Source organism: Equus caballus, chromosome 19 (assembly GCF_041296265.1).
Source record: "Equus caballus isolate H_3958 breed thoroughbred chromosome 19, TB-T2T, whole genome shotgun sequence".
NCBI classification, from domain to species: Eukaryota; Metazoa; Chordata; class Mammalia; order Perissodactyla; family Equidae; genus Equus; species Equus caballus.
Window position 1 is genome coordinate 31,454,518 of NC_091702.1, and position 27,589 is coordinate 31,482,106.

Here is a 27,589-nt window from a genome sequence, read left to right on the forward strand (position 1 = left end):
TAATCTATATGACCTTACTAATTACCCCCACCCTCAGCCTTTCTCTGGCCGTACTTCTGACCCTGCTCCCTCTTGCTCATCTTCCAGCTACAATGGCCTCGTTATTTTCCCTTGAGCATGCCATATCCACTCCCACCTTTTCACTAGCTGTTCCTTGTCTAACTCCTTTTCCACCTTCTAGTCTTTGCTTAAATCACCTCCTCAGTGCGGCCTACTTTGAATATTTAATACTGCAACCTAATCCTTCTTACCCCGTTCATAACACATAGTACCTTCTAGTAGATTATGTAATTTACTTATTATGTTTATTGCTTATTATCTCTCTCTCTAACTAAAATTGTAAACTCAAGGGCAGGAATCTTTATGTGTTTTGTTCACTGCTGTATCTCAAGCACCTAAAATGGATCTGGCATATAAGAGGCATTTCTATATATTTGTTGACAGTTGAAAGAATAAATATCTTTATATACTTAATTTGTGCACTTAAGTTTTCCCTTTTATTAAGTTACTTCACTATGATATATGCCAGCAAGATTTGTGTCACTTTACTATTGAATTGAAGTACCTAAAACAGTACCAGGCATGTAGTAGACACTCAATAAATATCCATTGAATGGATGGATGAATGATAGAGTTCCAAATTATTACTTGATCAAAAGATGTGTGAACATTTTTATTGTCCATTCATTCATCAGTTATTGAGTGCGTCCAGGAACTGAGGCATAGTGCTAGACACTGAGAATACAACAGTGAAGAAACAATGGTAGCTGCTGCCTCCTGCAGTTTATAATCTAGTACTAGATTCTTCCTTAAGAACAGACAGAGCTGCAGACGTGGAATTATTGGATTAAAGCCCCAATAGAATTTGGCCTTTAAAAACATACTGACACATTACTTTACAAAAGCATTAGGTGAATTTTTATTGACATGAGCAAAGTGTAATTTTATGAGATTTTTGTTGTTTCAAAACTTAAGTTTTATGGTTTTAAAAGTTTTGCTAATTTTGTAGATAATAGTTTTAAAATGCTACTTTTGATTTATTTTTTGTTAGAACTGCTAAGCGTTTTTCTATGTTTGTTTATTAATTTCTCCCCTTTGGACATTGTCAATTTCTTCCCAATTACCTGTTTATTAATTAGGGTTACATTGTTCCTTTTTAAAGAACTTTAATAGCTTATTGAGAGAGGCTAGAGTATGAAAAGAAATGGTTTCTGCCAAACCACTGGGAGAAATAAAAACGAGGAGAGCCTTTTGTTTAGGAGCAGCCTCCAGCAGGCGCCTCTTTCACAGTACTCACCATTTCCTCTTTCCTTGGCTCCTTTGCTCCTTTAGTTCTTTCTTTCTATTCTTTTCACCTCTTTATTTTTTAGATTCTGACTCAGCACTTCCACTTCTAAGAATTTTTTCTAATGAAATTCTACTCTGAGGAATTATCTTAATGAAAATAGGAAAAGATATATACACAAGGTTGTTTAGGGCTACATTGTTTAGACTGTCCACAAGTTGGAAAAAACCTAAACTTTCATCAGGAGTGAATTATTTAAATAAATTATGCAGTAACCCCCAAATGCAGTTCTATGTGTGGTCATTAAAAGTAATGATATAGGCCTATGTTTTTGACAGGACGTGTTAAGAGTGGGCAGTTGCCAACAGTACTTATAGTGTGATCCTATTTTTGTTTTTAACATATATGTATATTTATCTCTATGCGCATGGAAAAAAACCTCCTGGATAACGTACCCCAAATTACTAGGTGTTTATATTTGAGTAGTGGCATTACCAGTGATTATTTTCCTTTTGGTGTCTTTTTATATTGTCTGAATCAGTTTATAAAATGTATCTGTTTGAGTGTGTGTAGTCTTTATAATCAGAAAAGAGAATAATAAAGCTGTTTCCTCTTTGAAACAAATCAAAGTGTGGGTTGGAGAAAGGAGTAAGGAAAGTGCAAGATGAGTTAATTCAGCATGGAACTGGTGTGAACAGATATCAGAGTGCCTTAGAATCAAGGCTAACAGGACAGATAAAATGAAGGAAAGCAGATCTTTTGTTGGAATTCAGCTCAGGAAATTCTAAAGACTGATCACACATCGTCTGTGAAAGATGCCTAGGGAGACACCAGCTGAATTGGTTCTTTGAACCTAAATCCAAAGTTGAGACTGGAACCAGGGCTAGGTAAAATTCCATTAACTGGAGGTAATAAAAAAAAAAAACTTCTCCCTGATATGGGGAGCTGAAGGAAGTAAAAGTAAGAGATTAGCAAGAAACAATGAAGCTAAAGTCTACAAGGGATAAATCACCTATGACCTGGAAACAGGAGGAATGATAGGGGACTTTTGGAAAGGAATGCTTAATATTTCTTTGCCCAGTTAAATGATTAACGTGAAGCTGTGTCTAGAATTTGCTTCAACTCAGAATTTACTTGCCACTGTAGTAGAAAGTAATTGTACACATGAATTAACTCTATCCTATGGAGCTGTGGTGGTAGTGGAAGTTGGTGCTGAAAGGCCAGGCTATGAAAGTCCACTGTGATAAAAGGCCACTCATTCTAGATTTCAGGCAACCAAAAGTTAAAGAAGCTCTGGATTTCACCAATAGGTTTTTGCTTACTGCTGTCTCCCCACCACTTAACTCACACATAGCAGTTGCTCAGTGAATATTTGTTGGATGAATGAATGCATGAATGAGTGAATGAATGATTCTGGTCACAGGAGGCTTTATTTAAACTGTGATGAAATGTGTAGAGCATTCATTGTTAGCTACATAATGTATGCATCTTTGTGTAGCAATTAGAAATTCTCATGTGAACAAACTAATAGTAATATATAAATTTTGCATTGCTGTTTTGAAAACATTTTTTCACTCATTACCTCATTCAGAGCTGGAGTGGACATGGCAAGAATGTTAAATATTTTAAAGCTTGGTGACTGATAAGTATTTACTTTTGTAATTTCTAATATAAATATTGGACCATTGGTATCTTCAAAAAGTTGGTTTCTTTTCATGTATAAGAATAGTGCCAAAGCTACGTAAAATTTCTGCCCATTGATGTCATAAGTAATATATCATTGTTTTTTTTGTAACATGGTGAATTCTTTGATAGATTCATGGGACGGATGATAATAACTCAAAGAATGGAAGAAATTGTAAGGTAAGAATAAATTTGCATTACCCAATTACTTTTAAGTGAGAATTGTTTGGAGGAGGGACTAAAATCAAGTTAAAGGGAGATTAGGTAAGTAAGCAGCATATGATGCAAAAGGGTTAATTTAAAGCATTTAGTATTTTATCTTCTGGTAATTTGCAGTAGCAGCAAGTGAGGATGAAACAAATCCCATGAAATGATATCAAAATAATTTAGTAAGATTATTTGTGTACTTGTATTTCTTTTCCCAGTGATATTAGGTAGTTACATAAGAGAAAACATAGCCATTCTTATTCACATCCTTACACTTTTAAACCCACCACACTTAAAGTCTGGAATAAAAAAGCGTATTTTATATAATGTTTAGCAAGTATAAATGTTATGGTCTTCTTCATTTCAGAATCATTCAGCACAAACTATAGTATTTAATGTCCAATCCAGAACCTCTTATTTACTCTTCTGATTCACTTTTTGTTTGGCTGGTTGTTTTGGTTTGTATTTCCTCAATATTCAGGTTAATTTCTGGCACCTACATGAAAGAAGGCTTTGAGTTATTTCAAAGGTTCGCTGATAGAGTGAGATTACATTGTTACTCATGACCACAAAGCTGAATTTAGAATAAATCTTGGAATCAGTCCTTGAACTTCTAATCAAATTAGCATTCTTTTTTGGAGACATGTTCAGTTTATACTGGTTGCATGAAATGTCACTGACATAAAGAGTTACCATTTGTTTAATAAAATTTTCAAGGCAAGCCACCAAAAACATGCATCAGCACTGATTCACATTTTTAATAAACGTTAACATAGGAACACAGTCAATAAGCTCTGTAACAAGGTGTTTGTAAGTGTAGGACCCTTGCTGAATAACTGTGACTGGATTTTATTTTGATTTCTATAGCGACGTAGTAGAATACATGTGTGGATACATAGTCTTAACTGCGTTAAGATGTTATGGCTGGTAAAGGAAAAGATCAATTATGTTACCTCAGGCCCTAGAATGGTTGATAAAAATGAGCTGTGTTCTTTTCTCAAGCAACCTGAGTGAAATGATGAATTGTCTTTTAATTTGAAGCTTTCTATCATTATGTCCCAATTTTGTATGCCAATGTGAGCTCAAGGTTTTTCTGTTCACTGTTGGAACCAACACCAAGTGAAAAAGAGCTATTTTATGACTCGTCAATAATTGGTTTTGGAATATCTGTGGAGTGTACTCCAAATATGACTATCTACTAAAACCATACTTGTTAACCTCATTGAATTTTTTAGAGTCTTTGGGTTTGCAGACATCTTCAGAATTGGTTCAGATTCTCTTTGATTTGGATAACTGTGTATGTATGTTTCAGAAAAACATAAGGAATATCGACAAAATTAAGGCTTTTTTACTTATCCATAACAGAGTCTTATCGTTTTGCTATCACTAAGAAAATACAATTTCCTTTCTAGTTATTCCTTCTCGTTTTATATCTCCTTAATGGAGAGAAATTCAAACACCAAGAAGACCCGTGCTCCAAGAAGTATGCAATGCAAGTAGTCAAGTTTTAGTGTTGATCTAGAAAAAGTACTAACTCACTTACTACATTATGTTTTATAATCCAGTGTAATTTTAATTGTGCAGACTCATGCATTTATACACAAATCATACTGTAACTTATGTTTACATTGCATTTTAATTTTGAATTTTCCCTTTGAAAACTGTTGATTAATTTTACTCAAAATTTCATCTTCTGTTAAACATTTTAAACTCATTGCTTATTAATCTTTCATTTTGCTGTGTTTTATGTTTAAAAATTTTGAAACTGGTGGCTTTGTGAGTTTGTGTACAGGCATAATCTTATTTGTGAGCCACTGATCTTAAAGTGACTGAAATGCTAAAGCAGATATTTGTTGTTATGGTAACTAACCTCATGATTGACCTAGGCAGCTTTAAGTAGCTGAGATTTGGGGTTTATATGAAAGCAGTCTTGTAACAATAGCTCAAGTACCGTCTGCTGAAGATGCCATTTTAGAATGTAATTGAATTTTTAATATCTTCAATGCTTTTGGTTATTTTTTTCCTCTAGACCTCTGGGGCCAGAGAGTCTCTTGCTTCGTGGAGCCAGACTGAAAAACACAAAAGAAATTTTTGGTTTGTATACATTGGAAATTTTTAATTATGGATTCATATTGATGCTGTATATGAAGTATATTTTAAAGAATAGCATTTGTGGTCTTTTGGTTGGATAATTTACTACTTAGTTAAATGTTGTCTGTGATAATTTTCTTACAAAGATTGTATTAATATAATTTTGTATTGTATTTTTTCTTGTTAATCCCTATTTTTGAGTAATGAGCTAGAACCTTGCTCTTTCGTTTTCTTTGTGAGTACTTATGAAACTAAACTGAGTGTTAAGAAGATAATTCTGGCACTTCTGTTAATGGTGGATAAGAACCAATATAATCTAGCATCCTGGGTGCAATAAGCCATCTGTATAATTCCATTATGATTATTCTTAGCTTGGATTAATAAAACTGCTGACTCATTCAATTATCCATTCATTTGTTCCACAAATTCCTAGTGACCTATGACTATATACGAGGTATTGTTGGGACATATACTGACTGAATCAAAAGGATAAATACATAGTGCTCCCGCGTTGAAGATACAAGTTAATTCACTATGCTCTGAGTCAACTCTAGGGAAATTGTAAAGTTGATGATAGCCTTTAGCTGTCAACTAGCTCCTCCCATTTCAGGAATGGCCCTCCATATAGTAGCCAGCTTATGTTATTCACTGAATATTTATAGCTTTTGAGGTCCTCTTCCTCATTCTCTTCTTTCCTATTACCTGTACTATCTCTTATCTCTCAGTATTCTCTCTGATAAAGAAATCCATGTACTTTAAAAAACGGAAAATAACAAATGTTGGCGAGGATGTGGAGAAATTGGAATCCTCATATGTTGCTGGGTGGGAGAGTAAAATCTCGCAGCCTTTGTGGAAAACGCTTTGGCAGTTCCTCAATAAGTTAAATGTAGAATTACCTTAGAGACCCAGCAATTTGAGGATATATCCTGGATATATACTCAAAAGAATTGAAAATAACTGTTTAAGCAAAGACTTGGACAAGAATGTTCATAGCAGCACTATTCATAGTAGCTAAGGGATATAAACTGCCCAGATGTCCATCAACTAATGAATGCATAAACAAAATGAAGACTATTCATATAATGGAATATTATTCACTCATAAAAAATGACGTACTGGTGCATGCTACAACATGGATAAACCTTGAAACATTATGCTCAGTGAAGGAAGCCAAACACAGAAGACCATACATATATTGTATGATTCCATTTATTTGAAATACCCAAAATAGGCAAATTCATAGAGAGAAAGTAGATTAGTGGTTCCCAGGGGCCGGGGAGTGGTGGGGAATGGGGAATGGTTGCTTAATGGGTACAAGATTTTCTTTAGGGGTGATGAAAATGTTCTCAAGTTAGATGGTGAGGATGGTTGCACAACATTGTGAATGTACTAAGTGCCACTAAATTGTACACTTTATAATGATAAATTGCATGTTATATATTATTTTACCACAATTTAAAAAAGAAAACCATAATAATGTTCTGACGGCAGAAGCCAGAGAAAACCTCCAGAGCTTTTAGATCCTTTCATGTAAGCCTATATTTTAACACACCTCTCTAACAGTAACAGCTTTCACACTCGTAAAAGAAAATGTGTATTTGAATGCCTTTAGACGGGTCTGCTGTTATTTGCCTCAGCAGCACCACTCTCTGTTGTATCATTCTGGATGATTTCTTGCATTTCCATAATTTCAATGCCCTTTGTCATTTGAGTTATAATCCCTGCCTTTAAGGAATTTTTTTTTCCTGAGGAAAATGAGGCCTGAGCTAACATCTGTGCCAATCTTCTGTTTTTTTGCCTGAGGAAGATTAGCCCTGAGCCAACATGTGTGCCAGTCTTCCTCCACTTTTATGTGGCTCACCACCACAGCATGGCTGAGGAGTGATGTAGGTCTGCTCCTGGGATCCAAACCCAAGAACCCAGGCTGCCAAAGTGGAGCGCACCGAACTTAACCGCTATGCCATAGGGCTGGCCCCAGGGAATAATTCTAATGGTGAAAGTTCCAGGACAAATCCTTAGGAAGAGGGCACGATGAACCCTACACTGCTTCTCAAATCTTAGTATTTAGGGATGGGCATGAACATTTTTTGATCATTTGTCTTTTTCTAGGCATTTTACTAATTTGTCAGACAAGCCTCACAACAATTCTATGAGGTATTCTTTTTCCCATTTAAAGATGGGGAAATTGAGACGCAGAGAGATTAAATAACTTGCCCAAGGATGCAGAACTAATAACTAGCATTCAAACCAAGGTCTAATTCCAAAGTTTTTGTTTATAAGGCTGGTCTTGCCTAATTTCATTCACTCCCCAGTTTAATTCCCGTTATTACTGTCATTTTCACTCATCTCAAAGTTATTCACATAGGCACAAATTTTAAAAACAGCACTTTCCTTGTGTTTACTTCATTTACTCTAACAGATTTCCATACTGTCTCTTCAGTACTTATGAAATTATGTCTAGACTCCAGATTATGACTTTCAGGACCTTTCAAACTCTGACTTCCATCCATTGTTCCAACCTAACAAAAGTACTATTCCATTTCTCTTTTTGTTAACATTGTTTGCTCTATCTCTAATGGCCTTTCCTGCCACCTTTATCTTTCCAAATCCTTTTCCTCCATCAATCCCAACTCAAATAATATCTGTTTCATTCAGCTGTCTCAGTTATAACTGAAGAACAGAACCACCATGCCTTCCATCCAGCAGCTTGAGTGATTGCAGTTCCCCCAAACTGGACTTGGAAAGCCTTTTAAACACTCTGAAAAGACTTAAAGGAAAGCCAAGTCCTAACAACTGTCAGATAATACATTTTCTTAGATGCTTTCATGCTAGTGAGTACACTTCTCTTGTGAAACATCCTAGAGGATTTTTTAAAAAGACTTTTTTTTGCAGGTGTTGCTGTCTACACTGGAATGGAAACTAAGATGGCATTAAATTACAAGAGCAAGTCACAGAAACGATCTGCAGTGGAAAAGTAAGAAAACTGTCTATTTCCATTTATTTACACATAAATATGACTATGGATGTGTATATTATTTTGGTTTTGTTAAATTAAACTTCATCAAAATTAAAAATGTCTGCACTTCAAGAGACATTGTTAGAAAGATGAAAAGATAAGCCACAGACCATGAGAAAATATTTGCAAAGCACATAGTTTGTAAAGGACTTGTATCCAGAATAGCCAATCTCACCACTTCTTTTCAACATTATCCTAGAAGCCTTATCAGTTCCGCAAGACAAAGAAATAAAGGCATAAATATTAGAAAGTAAGACATAAAATTGTCCCTACTTGAGGACGCATGATTTTTCACATAGACAGTCATAAGCATTCAACAAAAAAAACTATTAGAACTAATAAGTGAGTTTAGCAAGATCTCAAAATACAAGGCTGGGGGACTGGCTGGGTGACTGAGTGGTTAAGTTCGTGCACTCCACTTCAGCAGCCTGGGGTTCGCCAGTTGGGATCCTGGGTGCAGACGTGGCACTGCTCATCAAGCCATGCTGTGGCAGCATCCCACATAGAAGAACTAGAAGGACTTACAGCTAGGATATACAACTTTGTACTGGGGCTTTGGGGAGAAAAAAAAAAAGAAAGAAAAAAAGAGGAAGATTGACAACAGATGTTAGCTCAGGGCCAATCTTTGTCACCAAAAAAAAAAGCATATCTTAAAAAAAAAGAGGAGGTCAAAAATAATCATTTTTATGTTTATATACTATAAGCATTTTGAACAGTAACTTAACTATAGTAAGTAGGTTTGTAATCTTACGTATTGGTTCTTTTATGGCTAGTAAATAGATTCTATTGAATGATCATTTCTTAACAGACTGTGTCCTTTAAATAGCTACCATAATATCTTACATATTTTTCTATCTTATTTAATTCCAGTATTAATTTCCAAGCAAATGAATATAATAACATGTAATTGGTATGTTTTACATTCTCTTTTTCTCATTTCAGGTCAATGAACACATTTTTGATCATTTATCTCATAATCCTTATTGCTGAAGCCATCATCAGTACTATCTTGAAATATACATGGCAAGCTGAAGAAAAATGGGATGAACCTTGGTATAACCAAAAAACAGAACATCAAAGAAATAGTAGTAAGGTATTTTATGGTGTTCTTGACTCCTGTAAAGGAAACTTTATTCTTTGGCACAGTTATTGCTTTGGTACTGACTTCTGATAGGAATGACTACTTTGATTTCCTTAAACAATTACTACTGAAAGGTGACAGAAGGACACTGCAAACGAAGAGTAGCCAGCACGTTTGTAGTGTTATATGCCTTTAGCATGTTAGGGTGTAAGTACTTATATTCCATATGGCATGACTTGAATAGTTACAAGAGATCACAAAAATTTAAATCGTTTCCATTGGCATTCCATTTCAGGACTACAAGTTCAATTTTTTATTCCATTTACTGTATGTTATAAGTGAATTAAAGAGTAGGTTGATTTATTTTCAATTCTGTCAGTGTAATTCAAGGAGTCTTCCTGTCCGTCTATTAATGGTATGAAGTAGTAATACAAATTATGTCATATAAAGTTTTAAACTGATTAAATATGGACTACCAAGAGAATTTAACCTGCAATTTTGGTAAATAGTTCTTCTCCAAATTTCACTTTAAAAATACAAATATTGGAGACAAATTTGAATCTCGAGACCATAAAACAGATAATCATAGGAACATATTTTCAGTATCACTCACAATTAGTTATTTTACCTTTCACAGAGTGTGTGTTAGAATGTGGTACTTCTATGCCATTGAAGTAATAAATTAAGTAATTTGAATTTAACCTTTTCTTTTTTCACTTTGTTCAAGATTCTAATGAGCAACAAAACAATCAAAGGAAATGTGTTAATAAGATAGTTCAATAAGTGAATTTCAGTGTAGTTGATTGTCTGTTTAGACATGAAACTTTCTGATAATTTTCTTCAGTAATACTGAAGAAATTCTCATATATTTTCTCTTATCAAAAAAATTTCTTTTTGTAGATTCTGAGATTTATTTCAGACTTCCTTGCTTTTTTGGTACTCTACAATTTCATCATTCCAATTTCATTATACGTGACAGTAGAAATGCAGAAATTTCTTGGATCGTTTTTTATTGGCTGGGATCTTGATCTCTATCATGAAGAATCAGATCAGAAAGCACAAGTCAATACTTCTGATCTGAATGAAGAGCTTGGACAGGTAAAAATGATGTTTTGTTTTTCTAATTTGTTGTTTTTGTCAAAACAGTACTTACACAAAGACTAATAAAACAGAAAATATTATGAGGCTCATACCAAAAGACAGCCCTACTTTGCTGCACACCTAATTCCTGTTTTCCATTTTTAAGTCTTAAGCCATTTCTTCCATTATTTAACACTATATTTTTATATAATATTCTTTCTTGATTTTTAAATTTTAGACATTATTTACTATGGAATGTAAAGATATAACTCTTACACACTACTTCCACACACATACCCAGACACATGCATACTCACTTTACCTCTCCATAGCCCCCCAATATTGTTATATCATAATTTGGGATTTAATATATATTCGTTTATTGACATTATTATGACTGTTTTAGTATTGCTCACTAATTGCTAGTTCTTTATATGTGCCCTGTAATACTATAATTACATTTTCTTTTTTATATATTTGTTTCTCCTAGAGTTAATTGCTCTGTTTTTCATTTGCTTAATTTCCATATGCTACATACAAGTCTCTGACAAATATATGAAACATCTGTGTACATATGCAAACACATCAGGTGATCTAGGATTTCTTTCCTCTCTTTCTCTCTATTTCTCTCTTTTTCTTTTTCTTTGGCAGCAGTTTTTTTGGAGCCTTTTATCTTCCTGCTTCAATTTGGACTTCTTTCTGGGCCTGCTTCTAAGCTGTCACCCTGGACTTCCCTTTACCATTACCCTGGGATTTGCCTCTCTCCTGTTTTGAATCTCTGGTCTCTTGGATCCCATGTCTTCCCACCTGTGGCTTATTCTCTCATTTTGGTGGAACACGTATAATAATAATAATAATTTTTCATCCTGAAGAAGGATGCGTGAGAGGAAAATATTTTGAGACTTTCGATATCTGAGAATATCTTTATTTCTTTTTTGACACTTGATTAATAATTTAGTTGGGTAATGCATCCCAGGTTGGAAATTATTTTCCTCACAATTCCAAAAGCATTTCTCTGTTTTTTTCTAGCTTCCAATGTTGCTGTTGAGAAATCCAGTGCCGTTCTGATTCCCTGTTCTTTATGCATGATCTGTTGTTTAATCTCTGGAAGTGTTTAGGATCTTTATGCAATAATTCTGAAATCTCATGATGATGTATCCTGCTGTGAGTCCTTTTTTTTTTTCATTGAGCAGTGTACTCTGTGACCCTTTCAGTCTGGAAACACACTGAGCTCTTTCAATCTGGTAACACATGTCCTTCAGTTCTAGGAATTTTTCTTGTGTTAATTCTTTGATAACATCTTTTTATGTTTTGTGGGGTTTTTAAAAATTTATTATTTGGATGTCAGGGTGTTTATCTGGATTCTCTAATTCTCTTACTTTGATTTTCAATTTTCATTTACTCATTTGTTTTTATAATCTTTCTGGGAGAATTCATCAACTTTATCTTTTCACTTACCTTTTGATTTCTTTTATTTCTTTTGTAATATTTTTAATTTCTAATATTCCAGTATACCTGAATAGTCTTCTTTTGACTGCATCTTATTCCTGTTTTGTGAATATAATTTATTCTTTCACCTCTCTGAGAAGACTAATTCTAGTCTATTTAAAGCCTTCTGCTCCCTGCATTTTCTGTGTTTGCTCCCAGTGTCTTTTTCAGTACAGTCAGTTCTGCTGTAATGTGACATGCATTCCTGAAAGTCACTGCGCTATGCAGAATTGCTCAGCAAAAGTCACAGGGCTGGGGCCAGCCCCATGGCATGCTGGTTGGGTCCAGTGCGCTTTGCTTCACTGGCCCAGGTTCACAGGTTCGGATCTCGGTGCATAGCTACACCACTCATTAAGCCATGTCATGGTGGTGACCCACATACAAAATGGAGGAAAATTGGCACAGATATTAGCTCAAAGCTAATCTTCCTCAAGCAAAAAAAGAGGAAGATTGGCAATGGATATTAGCTCAAAGCTAATCTTCCTCACCAAAAACAAACACAAAACAAAAAACCACAGGGCTTATGGGAAAATAGGACTGGGGTACAACTAAAACTTTGTCAGTAACACATTTAAAATAAAAAGATAGGAACCCAATAAAAACAGCACTTGCTAAATTGTTAAGAAATACATAAATACTACAATAAATATGGCACTTTATCTTGAAAAAGACCTGAGGTTTACTTTTGGAAGTGGGTATCAGAAATATTTCAACTTAAGTGTTATTGTGAAGTATTGGAAGAAAGGTTATCTGAAAATAGAAGGAAAGTTGTAACGCCAGATGTGGATGGGTGTGGCTCATAACACACATGATGACCTGAGATAACCAGTAACTGTTTGAATTTTGTACATTTCATGTATTCCTACACAGCTTAGGTGCAATTTTCTGCATTCACTTAGTGTTTCTGACAGACAAAAATGTGCATAACCAAACGCAAAGTCACATTATGCTCACATTGTTCCCTTACATATTGATAAAGTGCTTTATAATAAATTTGTGTTTTCAAGACAATGTTAGAGCAGAACTGACTGTAATTTGTTTTAGACTCTACCTTTCGAGGAGAGGGTGATCCTCAAATGAATGCTAATCTTCAGGGTTTTTTAAAAGTTTAAAAGTTTTCCCTAGAAAAGCCTGGCAGCCCAGCTGTTTTTTGGGGTATCCCAAAATATCAGTATTGGTCTTTCCTCAGTTTCCCCAGAGAGAAGCACTGAAATTAGTATTTTTGCTGCTTGTGATTGTTGCAGTCGTCAAGTAGAAATCTTCCTATTTTTAGTGCACTGCCTCATCTCTTTTCCAAAAGCTGCCCCATGCCTGTTTTCAGCTTTTCGCAGAGTTCAGATTCTCTCCGGTTCAACCTCCAGGGAATAAACCTTCCAGTTGTTGCTCCAGTGAGTGCAGGGCGGTCTCAAGTTTGCAAGTTATGAAGAGATTTCAGGATTCAGACAGCTCCTAATACCTCCACCTTCAGCCTCATCCTGTACTCTCACATTCAGTGGTAGCTGGCATATCTGCCTCCTGACGGTTTCTGGGAAAAGATTTCCCCCAGTGCTTAGGTTTCGTATTCTAAGTCCTACTAAGTCACTTACCGCTCATTCATCTCCTTTTCATCTTCCAAATTCATCAAGTCTCCCGTCTCATGTTGCGTCTTCTGCCATTCTCTTTGGGGGTTTTTTATTCCTTTACTCTTATTTTGGTGAAATTTCAAGCGGAACAGAGAGAATTACATTTGTTCAGCCTGCCGGTTTTAACCGGAAGTTTATCCATTTATTTTTAGTAGCATTTAGGAAGCTTTAATAATTTATGCTAAATATTAATTTATGTCACATTTCCTTAATTTTGTATCACATATTCAAGACCTAAAAACATAGCCTGTTTTTCCTGCTTTGCTGAACATATTTTTTTCCATTTTTTCTTTCCTTTCACCTTTTCTATCCCAATTTTCTCCTCCTCCATTTTCCTTCGTGATAGAATATCATTTTTCTAGAAGCTCACGCTGTGTATGCATACCTATATCTGCTCCCTTTTTAAGAAACTTTAAGTGATAACTTTCTTTAATTTCTAATTCATCTCAGCCTCTCTTTTTACTTTTTTTTTCTTTTTGGTGAGGAAGATTGACCTTGAGCTGACATCTGTGTCAATCTTCCTCTATTTTTTATGTGGGACACCACCACAGCATGGCTTGATGAGCAGCATGCAGATCCACACCCAGGATCTGAACCTGCGAACCGTGGGCCACCAAAGCAGAGCACGTGAACTTAGCCACTACACCACTGGGCCAGCCCCTCTTTTAGCTTTTAAGCCTACCAGTACTTCATATATGTTTATTGCCTCTATTCCTATTCTATTTTTATGTTTATGAAGTCTACTTTATTTCACACTCTCCTATGTCCTTTCATTTCCTCACTATTCAAGAAACTACTCTTATGAAGGTGTACAGTGATCTCTTTATCACCAGAATTAAAAAATTAAACTTGTTGATTTTATATTTTTTTAAATCAATGTTAATCTATTTTATTCGTCCCTTTCATCTAATCTTAATTCTGTAGAATCCTCCATGACTGATAGGTCTGTCTCTATTCTAATCAACTTTTGGAGTGTTATTTCTGTTTGACCTCTCGTATATTTATCATAGTAATGTTTTTATACCTCATTCTCATTATTCTTCCTGATCTAAAAGTTTTTTATTGCATAGGTAAGTGACATCTCTCTAAAGAGATGTCACTTGAAATTAGAATTCAACATTTTCTGTAGATACTGGGCAACCTTTAGCATAACATAGCGAAGATAAAGTATTTTATCTTTTATTTCTAGTTTCACCATTTGCTAGCTCTTTGACTGGATAAGTTGCTTAACTTTACTCTTAGTTTTCTCTTCTCTAAAGTATACATACTATTAGTACCTATCCTGGAGTTATTGAGAGGATTAAATGAGTTAGAACACTTAGCGGTGCTTGGAATGTAGTGAGTGCTGCACAGTCATTGGATTTTGTTATTATTACTTTACATAGCAGAATTCCTGTGTCTCAGATGTTGTATTTTTCTTGAATATTCTCAAGAATATGAACTTTAAAGTACAGTCTCTCACTTATCTTTATTATCTTGGTCAAAACAATTTTTTTCCAACTTTACCTCCCTTTTTTGTGTATTGATCTTTTTACTCTGTAATCTTGCTGAACTTACGTATTAGTTCTAGTGGTTTTTTAGTGGATTCCTTAGGATTTTCTGTATACATGGTCATGTTATCTACAGATGGAGATAGTTTTATCTCTTCTTTTTCAATCTTAATACCTTTTATTTTTTTCTTATCTAATTACCCCAGCTAGAACCTTCAGTACAGTGTTGAATAAAAGTGGCAAGAGCAGACAGCTTTGTCTTATTCCTGAACTTAGGGATTCAGGAAGCATTCAGTCTTTCTCCGTTAAGTATGATTCTAGCTATGGGTTCTTTGTAGATACATTTTGTCAGGTTGAGGAAGTACCCTTCTATCCCTAATTTGTTAAATGTTTTTATCATGAAAGGGTTTAGATTTTGTTAGATGCTCTTTCTACATCTATCAAGATGTTCATTTTATTAATAGAATAAAAGACAAGTACCATTTTATTAATATGTTGGGTTTCATTGATTTGTATATGTTGATCCAATCTTGCATTTCAGGGATAAATTCTACATGTTTATGGTATATAATCCGTTTTATATGTTTCTGGGTTTGGTTTTTGTCTATTTTCGTAGGGGGTGTTGGTCTGAAGTTAGTTGTTGTTTTTTTTTTGTGATGTCTGCCTGCCTTTTTAAATGCCTTCTTTCTCAGTCATCATTTCAGTAGTAAAATCCTCACCATGACCCTAGTTGTGTCGGGGCTTCACTATGTCATCCTTCTCTTTGTGGACCTTCCTTCTTTTAGGTTTTTCTTGAGTTTGTCTCAAAGAGTAATAAAATTATATGTCTTGTCTACTCTTTAAATATTCTCTTTTAATCATTTTTCCTTTTTACTGAATTTGTTTCCTTCCCTGTTTTCAATTTCCTGTCTATTTTAGACAACTTCCCACTTTTGACTTCTTGTGTTGCTATCATTTTGTGTTCCTGTACTCAGCTCTGTAACATTTCTCCTAGACTACTCCCTTTCACATTCTAGGTTATTAAACATCCCTTCCACCCTTGCTCAAAGATCATTCTTGATCTTTTTTGCTAGTTAAAAACTCCTTATCCAGGAGATATAAAAGAAATACTAATACCACATTATCAGTCCACTCTACAGATGAACATGCACCTGAAGATGCTAGAAACTTCAAAGTATATGTAGATTTAAAATATTTTGTGTTATCCTGTTTTGTTTCCATAGCATCTTTAATTATTCAGTTGTGCTTGGATTATAAGAATCTCAGCATCAGTATATCAGAGTTCATAGGTAAACTTGACTTCAGGAGACAGAGGACAAGATTTTTCTGTTTAACATAGGACCGTGAACACAAAGGTTTGTTTTCTCTCTGTAGGTGGAGTATGTGTTTACAGATAAAACTGGTACACTGACGGAAAATGAGATGCAGTTTCGGGAATGTTCAATTAATGGCATAAAGTACCAAGAAATCAATGGTAGACTTGTATCTGAAGGACCGTCACCAGACTCTTCAGAAGGAAACTTATCTTATCTTAGTAGTTTACCCCATCTTAATAACTTATCCCATTTTACAACCAGTTCCTCTTTTGGAAGCAGTCCTGAAAATGAAACTGAACTAGTAAGTAATTTTTAAATTAATAAATAGGAGTTTCGTTTGAAATAGTTCTCTTTGGTAGTTGGTGGGTTGTAGGAGAAGTTTAAGTGTTAGTGGGGCAAGGAAGATATATATGAAATGTACATCCTTTGATTCAACACTGAGAATTTGTAGTCATAACCCAGTTTAACTTGTCACTTAATATGTTTCTGCCTTATTTTTCTGGGTATTTAAATGGGACTAAGTTCAGGAAAGCCCTTACTGCCTTGAAGTAAAGAAGGCTTTGCTGAGAAACAGAGCTTAAATTTATTTCTTTTTGAAACCTCTCTTCTTTCACAAAAGAGTTTTCACCTTTACTTGCTATTTGGTTATGCCTCCTCTAAAGATACTCGTATGTTAAAGGGTCATAAGCAAATGTGACATTTTACATTTTGGAGTCAGAAGCAACCAGATATTATTATTCAGGCAATACAAGATTGTAACACTCTTGTTCTAGATCTTAGGTTACCAAATTATTAACTGTATTTATTGACATTTTTTAGAATTCTGTTTCTGGTTTCCTAAATGTTATTTGGGGATTTTTTTTTATTGTGTATATTAATTATGTTTCTGCAGATTAAAAAACATGATCTCTTCTTTAAAGCAGTCAGTCTCTGTCACACTGTACAGATTAGCAGTGTTCAGACTGATGGCATTGGTGATGGTCCTTGGCAATCAAACCTTGCACCCTCCCAGTTAGAGTACTATGCATCTTCACCAGATGAAAAAGCACTAGTGGAAGCTGCTGCAAGGTAGTTTAATTTCCAAATCCTCCGAAAAACGCTTTTTAAATAAAAATGTGAAAACACTAGAAAATTACTTTAAATTGTCAGACGAAATTCATAAACACATAAAGGAGAAGTGCATTTTAAATTAAATGAGAATTTGAAATGTGTCAGAAGTTTGTGAAGCTTGCATTGAGTCATTTTGAAAAAGTATCTTTAAAAATCTGGTTACTATGAAATATGAATAATATAATTTGTGAGAAATACTTGTGTGTGTATTGTTTTGGCCCTACTCTGATCCTTCAAGTTCTTAAAAATAATACTCTATTCAAAATAAATATTTTAAAATATGTCTTAAACTTATATTTTAAATGTTTTTATGCAAGCTAAGTTATAATGACATTGTGAAATATGAAATATTATCCCTTAAATCTAATTTTCCTTTTCCTTTTTAATCCGTAGAATTGGCGTTGTGTTTATTGGCAGTTCTGAAGAAACTGTGGAAGTTAAAACACTTGGAAAACTGGAACGGTAATTTTTTTCTACATTGTAACTTTTCATATATTATATTAAGTATTTAGTATAGAACAGGCATCAGTAAACTGTGGCCCACAGGCCAGATCTGGCCTACAACCTATTTTGTACAGCCTGCAAACTACATTACGTTTTTAAAGAGTCGTTTTAAGAAAAGAACATGTGACAGAAACCATATATGGCCTACAAAGCTTTAAAATATTTACTATCTGGCCCTTTACAGAAAAAGTTTACTGACCGCTGCTCTAGAATGATGTCACTATTACATTGCATCTCGTTGCAGTATTCTGCTCTGAATCTTTCACCTGTATTTTCGCTTAGTGGTTCTTGAATTTACTTATGTGTTTTATACACTCCTGGGGTAATGACTTTCCTAGGTTTCTACTCACTAAATAAAGAAAAACTTCCTTATATTTCCTATGATTTCATCTTTAAACATTAAGGAACAGCTGTCTTATTTCCGGTATTTTCACTGTTTGATAAGTTGGTCCATTCTTCTTATATTCATACCTTTCATGGGTTTATCAATTCCAATCATATCTCAACTCTAGCTGTGGTTTTCCAAACTACATAGAGCTTATTCTTTGGCCGCTTTCATGTGGGAGCTTGTCTAGCTCATTTAATCAACTTATAAACCGTCATTTCACTCAGGGTTTTTCTTTGAGATGTGCTCATTTAATCAACTTATAAACCATCATTTCACTCAGGGTTTTTCTTTGAGATGTGCAAAGCATTCTGTATGTACATCATTGTATACATTCATCCAGAAGATTTTTCAAGCCACACTTGACTCATCCACACAAATTCTTTTACAGCTCCCTGGAGAAGCTTTTCTTCCCCCATCTGTACACACATGCCCTGCCCCAGGTTCAGAATCACTGCTCTAATGAGCCCTGTTACTAATTTGAGTGTGTTGTATTTCTCAGGTGTGTTTTGGCAGAAAAAAGAATTGAGAATCAGTCACCTTTTTTAGTGAGAAAAACATGGAGCTAGGCAGATCTGGGATTCCAGTCCTTCCTCTGCCACTCACAAGCTTATTTAACTTGAGACAAATTACTTAATCTTTCTGAGTTTAATAGTCTTCTTCTGTAAAATGAGATAAAACCTACCTCCTTTGGTTCTCATGCATATTAAATGACATAAGGTATGTAAAGTACATGACATTTGCTAAGTGCTCGATAAATATCAGTTCCTTCTTTTTCTATCTTCTGAGTTATTAATGATTCACAACCCATCATCTTGAAAATGTAGTTGAGATTAATTTCTTTTTCTAAATTAACCGTTTTATCTTTTATAGTTATTCTTTACAATATGCACAATAGTATTAAAAAAAGTAAAGTTTTTGTCTTATTTTTTTTTTCCTTAGGTACAAACTACTTCATGTTCTGGAATTTGATTCGGATCGTAGGAGAATGAGTGTTATTGTTCAGGCACCTTCAGGTAACCAATCTAAACTTTCATGAATTTTTATTTATTTAATATTAAAAGCTTAATGATTCATTTTTATTTTTAGGTGAGAAGTTTTTATTTGCTAAAGGAGCTGAGTCATCAATTCTCCCTAAATGTATAGGTGGAGAAATAGAAAAAACCAGAATTCATGTAGATGAATTTGCTTTGGTGAGTACAAATTTCTGTGATTTAAAAAACTCTAAAAGAAAGATATATATATACACACACACACACACACGTATATATATGTGTGAAAGATTTGGGTTTTACTTTTGCATTGGTAGTTTATCAAAAATTATAGAAATTCTGCAGTTCTGTTACATTATGTGTTGGTTCCACATTCTTTGGTTAAAATTTTACTTTTAACCTGCTAAATTGCGAGCTTTCTCTTTGAACCTGTTACAGTCAGGGCACTTATGGCTGTATGGACCATTCAAATTACTATATTACGAAGGAAGGTTTACTAAAAATATATAAGGCAATCCCAAGGATATGGAGAAACGAACCTTCATACATTTCTGGTGGGACTGTAAATGATAGAGCCACTTAAGAAAATAGTTTGACACTTCCTTGTAGGGCATAGAGTAATATAAAGTTACTATGTAATCCAGCAATTCCACTCCTAGGTGTACAAAGAGAATCGAAAACATAGGTCCACACCAAACCTTGTACACAGATGTTCTTAGCAGCATTATTCCTAATAGCCACAAAATGGAGACACCCAAATGTCCATCAGTTGATGAATGGATTAAACAATGTATCATATTCATGTAATAGAATGTTGTTTGGCCATTAAAAGGAATGAAGTACTGATACATGCTGCAACATGGATGAACCTTGAAAAGATTGTGCTGAGTGAAAGAAGAGTCACAAAAAGGCCACATATCCCATTTATATGAAATATCCAGAATAAGCAAATTCATAGAGACAGAAAGCAGATTAGTGGTTGCCAGGGGCTGGAGGAAGCGAGGAAAGGGAAGTGTCTGTCAATGGCTATGGTATTCCTTTTGGAGATGATGAAAATATTCTGGAATTACATAGTAGTAATGACCGCACAACTGTGTGAATACACTAAAAACCACTGAATTTAAGGAGTGAATTTTATGGTCTGTGAATTATGTCTTCTTAATAAAAGAATGTGGGGGAGTCTTATAAAAACAAAGTGCTACAATTCGTGTGAACAGGAAGATTATTCAGCAGCTCTCTGTCGCTCTTAGGACCTCATCATCTCTCACTTCTGCATTTCTGTAAATGTATGCTCCATACTCATCTCTACTCACCTGCCTCCTTTACTTATCATTTCTTTTCTGCCATTTTTTGTTTTCTAATTGTTTATGATCTAGTTCATCTACCACACTGTAACATGTAACATCCATGAGAACAAAGACATTGTTCTACCTTGCTATCATTTTAATATCCAGAACAATGCTGGCACATAGTTGACACTCAATAAATTTTTGTTGTAGAACAAATTAATTAATTTTATATATTAATAACTCTCATGGTCTTTTAACTTTTATTTAAGAGAAACAGTTATAGGTGTGGGTCATTTATAAATCAATGAATGCAAATATTTAGAAATCTACTAAATAGTGTCTTATAGTATTTTGAAATCTACCCTTTCCAAGTTCTGTTGTTAGAACATTTGTTTTGAGTTTTTCTGAGGAAAATATATAGCAAGAAAAGGAACTTTTTTATAAGCTTTTAGATTTAGATGCCAACTTCAAATATTAACACCATAAGAAAATTTGAAGCCAGTAAAATCAGATAATCAAATATATATACTCCTAAATTTTGTGTAATTCCAATTCACCAGTGAAGATATAATGATACAATTTATTAATTTTTTTTTTGAAGTTGGCCCCTGAGCTAACATCTGTTGTCAATCTTCTTTTTTTTTCTTCTTCTCCCCAAAGTCTCTGAGTACATAGTTGTATATTCTAGTTGTGAGCGCCTCTGGTTGTGCTATGTGGGACGCCGCCTCAGCATGGCCTGATGAGCGGTGCCATGTCTGCATCCAGGATCTCAACTGGCGAAACCCTGGGGTGCGGAAGCAGAGGCCGCAAACTTAACCACTCGGTCGCAGGCCGGCCCCAGTGATACAGTTTAAAATCATTCATTCATTGACTCTAGAAAGAATTGTTTGTTTAATAATGGCCACCTTACAGACTTCTTTATTTGAATTGCGAATTTGTCATACCATGAACCCTCAGGAAATTCTGGTCCCCTTTGGTTAAAAAAAATTCTGTTGAAGTAAATAAAATTGGATTCATAGTGGTTAAAAACAGGAGAGTAGAACCTGGCGCTGCCTCTCTCTTGACAATCCTAAACGTATCATTATAGAACTTCCTGGCTTTCTAGGTAAAACAGTTTTAAAACCACACACAGATAAGGTAATCTTTATGATCCTGACCAGGCTCTAATATTCTACAATTTAGTGACCTTAATTATTTTGAGCAACTTTTTAATAACTCATCAGAAATTGAAAGACCTGTGATAATATGTGTCCCATAACTCAGATCATTAGGGCTTTGTGACATTTCATTTACTTCCTATCGCTAAATGATAGTACTTTTTAAGTTATTTGTAAATAGATTTTTGGTAATGGGGTCCTCAGTTTATTTCAGTGACTTCTTGATTCCCCAGTAGTTTTTTTCGTTCAATTTTTGTCTTTAATTTTTCTGTTTTAGAAAGGGCTAAGAACTCTGTGTATGGCCTATAGACAGTTGACATCTAAAGAGTATGAGGAAATAGACAGACGCCTCTTTGAAGCCAGGACTGCCTTGCAACAACGGGAAGAGAAATTGGCACATGTCTTCCAGTTCATAGAGAAAGACCTGATATTACTTGGAGCTACAGCAGTAGAAGACAGGTAAGTATCAGATAAATAGGCAGTATCATTTTTCTCTTGTAAGATTTTTACAGCCAAGTGTTTCTAATTTATGACGTAAATTCCATTTATTAACATCCTATAATGTATTTAAAATCAAAATAGACAGTTCAAGCCTTAATTTTTCCCGCTTAGTATATGGAATTTTTGTTCTAGTCAGATATCTGAAATAGATGAAAGAATCCAGCTATCTGTGGTTTTACCTATAGGCTCAAATTTTTAGAATACTTCACAGGTGCCACACAGTGACTTGAAGCATCTGCTTACTTCTCCAGACTCACCTCCCACCACAGCCCCCTTCCACTTTATGCTGCAACAGTACCAAACTGTCTGTAGTTCTCCTCTCAACAACAGCTATAGTTAAAGCTATTCTATTCTGTGCCTTTGTTCCTTGTACCTTCTGCCTGGACCATTCTTCTCTTTTTCATTTGTGAATACCTATTCATAAAGTGTAGCTCAGATATTACCCCCACTCCAGTAAGACCTTTTCTGACCTCTAACAGGATTAAAAATTCTCTTCTTTGTGAAGTCTCCATGTTTTGTAGGTAGTTCAATGTTGTCCTTGTGGCAGTATATTATAATTATTTAAAGACTTTCTCTGTTAGCTTGTGAATTCCTTGAGGTCCATTTATTCTTTGTCTTTGTTCCCCAGCATGTATCTCAATGTATGTTTAACAGTTTCTTGAATTAAATTGAATTCTACAAATTAAGCCTGTTGTTATATTTTCCTCTACCCCCTAGATCTAAGGGTGATTGCATTTTTTTTTTAATTTAGGTTTTCATTTACTGTTGAGTTGTCCTCATGAGATTTCTGAGATTCACCTGAGGCTATGTAGTCCTTTATTGTCCACAGTCTGATTATTAAACTACTGATATGAGATTTTCATATCAAAAAAAGAGGAAAATCTTCTAATTTGAAATTTAAGACTGTAACAAAATAGGACTTTATGAAGACCATATACTTAGTTTGGTTCTATAAAAATCAACTTTGAAGATGTACTCTTTTTTGTTGTTGTTGTTGTTAACTTTTTTTTTGAGGAAGATTAGCCCTGAGCTAACATCTGTCACCAATCTACCTCTCTTTTTTTGCTGAGGAAGACTGGCCCTGAGCTAAAATGCATGCCCATCTTCCTCTACTTTATATGTGGGACGCCTGTGACAGCATGGCTTGACAAGCGGCTTATAGGTCCGCATCCAGGATCCGAACCAGCAAACCCTGGGCCACCGAAGCACAATGTGTGAACTTAACCACTGTGCCACTGGGCTGGCCCCAAAGATATACTCTTAAAATAGGAAGCTGTAGATTTTATTTCAATCAAATGATCGCTAATTTGGTTATTCCTGTTTCTTCCCTAATGGGAAAAAATATCAGTTGTATTACTCTATTGTAACATTTCTAGATCAAGGAGCCCAGAATTTACCTTACTTATACTATGTGGTTTATACTTAAAATAGAGTCAAAAAATTATTCTCTACTTCTAATTCTGTTTTTTTTGTAATTTTCAGACTACAAGATAAAGTTCGAGAAACTATTGAAGCGTTGAGAATGGCTGGTATCAAAGTATGGGTGCTTACTGGAGATAAACATGAAACAGCTGTTAGTGTGAGTTTATCATGTGGACATTTTCACAGAACCATGAACATTCTCGAACTTACAAACCAGAAATCAGACAGCGATTGTGCTGAACAATTGAGGCAGCTTGCCAGAAGGTAAGAATATAATTATCTGGATCGCAGAGTTCAGGGGTCAAGCAAACTATGGCTCACTGGCCACAAATGGCCCACTGCCTGTTTTTTACAGCCCATGAGCTCAAAATAGTTTTTACGTTTTTTGATAGATGAAAAGGAATCCAAAGAGGAATAGTATTTTGCATTGTGAAAATTGTATGAAATTCAAATTTTGGTGTCTGTAAATAAAGGTTTATTGGAACACATTCACATACATTCATTTACATATTATCAGTGAAGGCTTTTGCACTACAACAGCACGGTTGAGTACTATTTGTGACAGAGACCAGAAGAAGCACTTTTATCATTCCTCACTGCTGCTTCCTACACTGCAAATCACAAAGACACAGTTATAACTCGGTAGTGTTTTGAGTGCCACACATATTGCCGTATTTTACTGTACTTTTATTATTGGTATTTACCCATCATGTCCAAACTAGAAAAGAAAAACAGGCTTTTAATATTACACTTTTCAAGCACAGTGGAGTGTTGATTATTTTATTATCAAATTAGATAGCAAAGCATTGTGTTTATTATTCAGTGACACTTTAATATGCCACCTCTTTAAAAAGACATATTCAAAGATGAAATATAAAATCTTATTACAGACAGTTCTGTTGTATTAAAATGTAAGTCTCATTACAGATCAGCATTAACAGATGGACGTTTGTAATTGATTTTTATGCTAGGGAACACTCACTTTGAACCCCAGTTAAGTAAAATGTTATTCCTCTCCCCCAAAAAATGTCCATTCTTCTCATCAGTAGACTTCTGTTATGAAAAAAATTATATTTGATTATTTTTATTACATTTTTTACTGTGTCAGTAAAAATTTTGTCAAAATTTATTTCCTCTTTTGTGTGTAAGTACCTGCATAATATCCTCAATTTAGCCTCTTGGCCCACAAAACCTAAAATTGAAATATTTACTTCTTGGCCCTTTACAGAAAACATTTGCCAGCCGCTGATCTAGTTCACATGACCAAATTGGGAAATTTGTGTTTTACTGTTCAAAGATAATTTCTTAAGTATTTGTACTCTAAATCCATTCTCTTTTTTTAAATCAATTGTTTATAGGCAGATCAACTTTATTTAGGAACCCCCACTTAACGCAGTCTAATTTTTTCACAGTAAATTAAGGAGTGCTTCAGTGTAAGCACCAGTGTTGCTCGTGTGTAGGCATCTTAGATCTCTACAAGTACCTGTCATTTGCAGTCTTGTGCTACTAATGCAGAAAAACAAACGTGAAAAGGCTATGCCACAGTTGTCAATGTACATTTAGTGCTTTATTTACTTTTGTTATGCAGGCATTGATGTGGTACTAAACTCTGGCTTTCATCAAAGAAAAACTTATTTAAGGGATGTTTTAAAGAGACACTACACCTCTCAGAAGGTTCAGTGCTTGAGTTCAAAAAGGTGATTGATCTAGATAATTATACTATAGTTTGAGAGCAGTCCTAGCACCATTATGGTTACTTAAACATTTAAGTATCAAGGAGAGCTCTCTAAAACATATAAATTAATTTCTCAGAATCATTTACTTTAATATGCCTTCTAAAATATTATTCCTGACCATAAAAGTAATAAATGTCCATTTAAAAATTGCTGGAAATGATAAAGAAGATATGATGGCTAATAACATAATCAACCATCTAAAGATAATTATTTGTGTTTAAAATATTTTCTGGAAGTCTACTATGTATATGCTTTTAGTAAATCTGTTGAGATCATGGATGTTGTTCATTTCCCTTTTTGTACAAAAGCTGTATTATAAAGTGAAGACTATAGCTTAAAATGAATTTTAGGTTTGCTATGTGAAATTTATTTATATTTTAAAGATACCACCTTTTTGGTGAAATATACTTTCTGAGATAATCATACTTTCTGAGAATCATGTAAGTCAATAGGATTTTGATTTACAGGCTTTCAGGAAGTGTCTATTCTAAAAACATTGGATGGAGCAAAGAATTCTCTACCTTTGAAAGCTTTAATTTACATATTCATTCCTTCACAAACATACTGATTGTCTCCTGTCTAGGCATTTGGAACACAAAGTCATGTAAGGTGTATTGTTTACTCTCAGAATACTTAGAATGTAGAAAAAACAGAAGTAAATATATTGTCATAGACCTGTCACACCTGAATTGTAACTAAGGCAAGAACAGAAAGCTTTGAGTGGACAGAAGAGGGAAATTTTGTGGAACAACTCATGACTGTGTTATTTCCTAAGAGCTGAAATGTTAAATGATCAGAGAGTAACACAGAGAAGCAAAGGAGGCAGTGTATGCAAATTCCTAGAGCTGAGAAAGAGGCTCATTCAAGGTATTGATTCTAGTTAGGTATGGCCAAAGAATGGAATAGATGGGAGAGGGTATGGGAAGTATTGAGACATGAGGCTACAGAGATGAGCAGGTGCTATCTATATGTGCCAGAACTGTGAGATGCTTTTCCATATTTCATAAATATCTCATGGATTCTTCTCAGCTAATTTGCTGATTTATGAAGCCCAGCCAGAGGAAAACTTTATTAGTGTGCCTTGGGAAATTTCCCTAGGAAAACTGATCGCCTTTGTCCCACTTTTGGCTGCTGTTCCTTCTTCCGAGGCATGTTCTCAGGCAGTGCTTACGCTGAACACATTGGAGGCAGCACAGGTTGCTAAGTAAAGTTTGGCCACCAGGGAGGAAAAACAGTCACTGTAGGTGCTGATTTCAGATATTAGAGAATTAATAAAGAAAAGAAAAATATATTTTTAAGAAATTTACGTCATAAAAGTTTATGTTATAAAAGGCAATTTTTTACCACTTTTTAGTTACAGTGCAACACAACAGTGATTAGGCATAGTATGAAAGACATCATTTTAATTCAAAAGATTTTTATTAATATTACAAGACTGAAATCTATCAATATATATTTAGTTTTTATAGCTTGTTATTCATTTAATAGTCTTACTTCTCATTTAAAAATCGAGGGTACAGACACTATGGAAAACACTGTGGAGGTTCCTCAGAAAACTAAAAATAGAACTACCATATGATCCAGTAATTCCACTTCTGAATATTTATCCAAAAGGAATAAAATCCCTATGTTGAAGAGATATCTGTACCCTCATATTCCTTGCATCATTATTCACAATAGCCGAGAATGGAAACAACCTAAGTGTCCATTGATGGATGAATGGATAAAAAAAATGTGATGTGTTTAGCTGTGTTTGTGTGTGTGTGTATCTTTATACATCGTTCATTTCCCTTTTTGTACAAAAAGTATACATCGTATAAAGATACACACACACACACAAATATTCAGCCATAAAAAAGAAGGAAATCTTGCCTTTTGTGACTGTGTGGAAGATCCTTGAGGGCATTAGGCTAAATGAAAAAATTCAGACAGAGGAAGACAAATACTTAATACATGGAATCTAAAAAAGCTGAACTCAGAAATCATAGAATGATGGTGGCCAGGGGGTGGGGTCTAGGGGAAGTGGGGACATGGTCAGGGGGTACAGAATTCCAGTTATAGGATGGTTAAGTTCTGGAGATCTAGTGTATAGCATGGTGACTCTAATTAACAGTACTGTATTATATATTTGAAA

At 34.6% G+C, this 27,589-nt stretch overlaps 1 protein-coding gene across 19 annotated transcripts in view; it reads left to right on the top strand.

Moving 5' to 3' along the window:
- Positions 1–27,589, top strand: part of ATP11B (ATPase phospholipid transporting 11B (putative)) — a 110,881-nt gene that overhangs the window by 37,447 nt on the left and 45,845 nt on the right. For 8 of the 19 annotated variants that reach the window (XR_011429065.1, XR_011429064.1, XR_002801754.2 and 5 more), the window contains 12 exons: positions 3,101–3,148; positions 5,205–5,269; positions 8,159–8,240; positions 9,225–9,375; positions 10,264–10,461; positions 16,418–16,660; positions 17,252–17,427; positions 17,863–17,931; positions 19,301–19,374; positions 19,448–19,551; positions 22,074–22,255; positions 23,780–23,983. Coding sequence is in view for 11 of the 19 variants with exons in the window: in XM_070243307.1 (XP_070099408.1) it covers positions 3,101–3,148; positions 5,205–5,269; positions 8,159–8,240; positions 9,225–9,375; positions 10,264–10,461; positions 16,418–16,660; positions 17,252–17,427; positions 17,863–17,931; positions 19,301–19,374; positions 19,448–19,551; positions 22,074–22,255; positions 23,780–23,983 (1,596 nt within the window). In the remaining 8 variants the exon portion in view is untranslated. Of the gene's footprint in view, positions 1–3,100; positions 3,149–4,587; positions 4,668–5,204; positions 5,270–8,158; positions 8,241–9,224; positions 9,376–10,263; positions 10,462–16,417; positions 16,661–17,251; positions 17,428–17,862; positions 17,932–19,300; positions 19,375–19,447; positions 19,552–22,073; positions 22,256–23,779; positions 23,984–27,589 lie in introns of all 19 variants that reach the window. The other 11 variants (XR_011429068.1, XR_011429067.1, XR_011429069.1 and 8 more) reach the window with 2 other exon arrangements.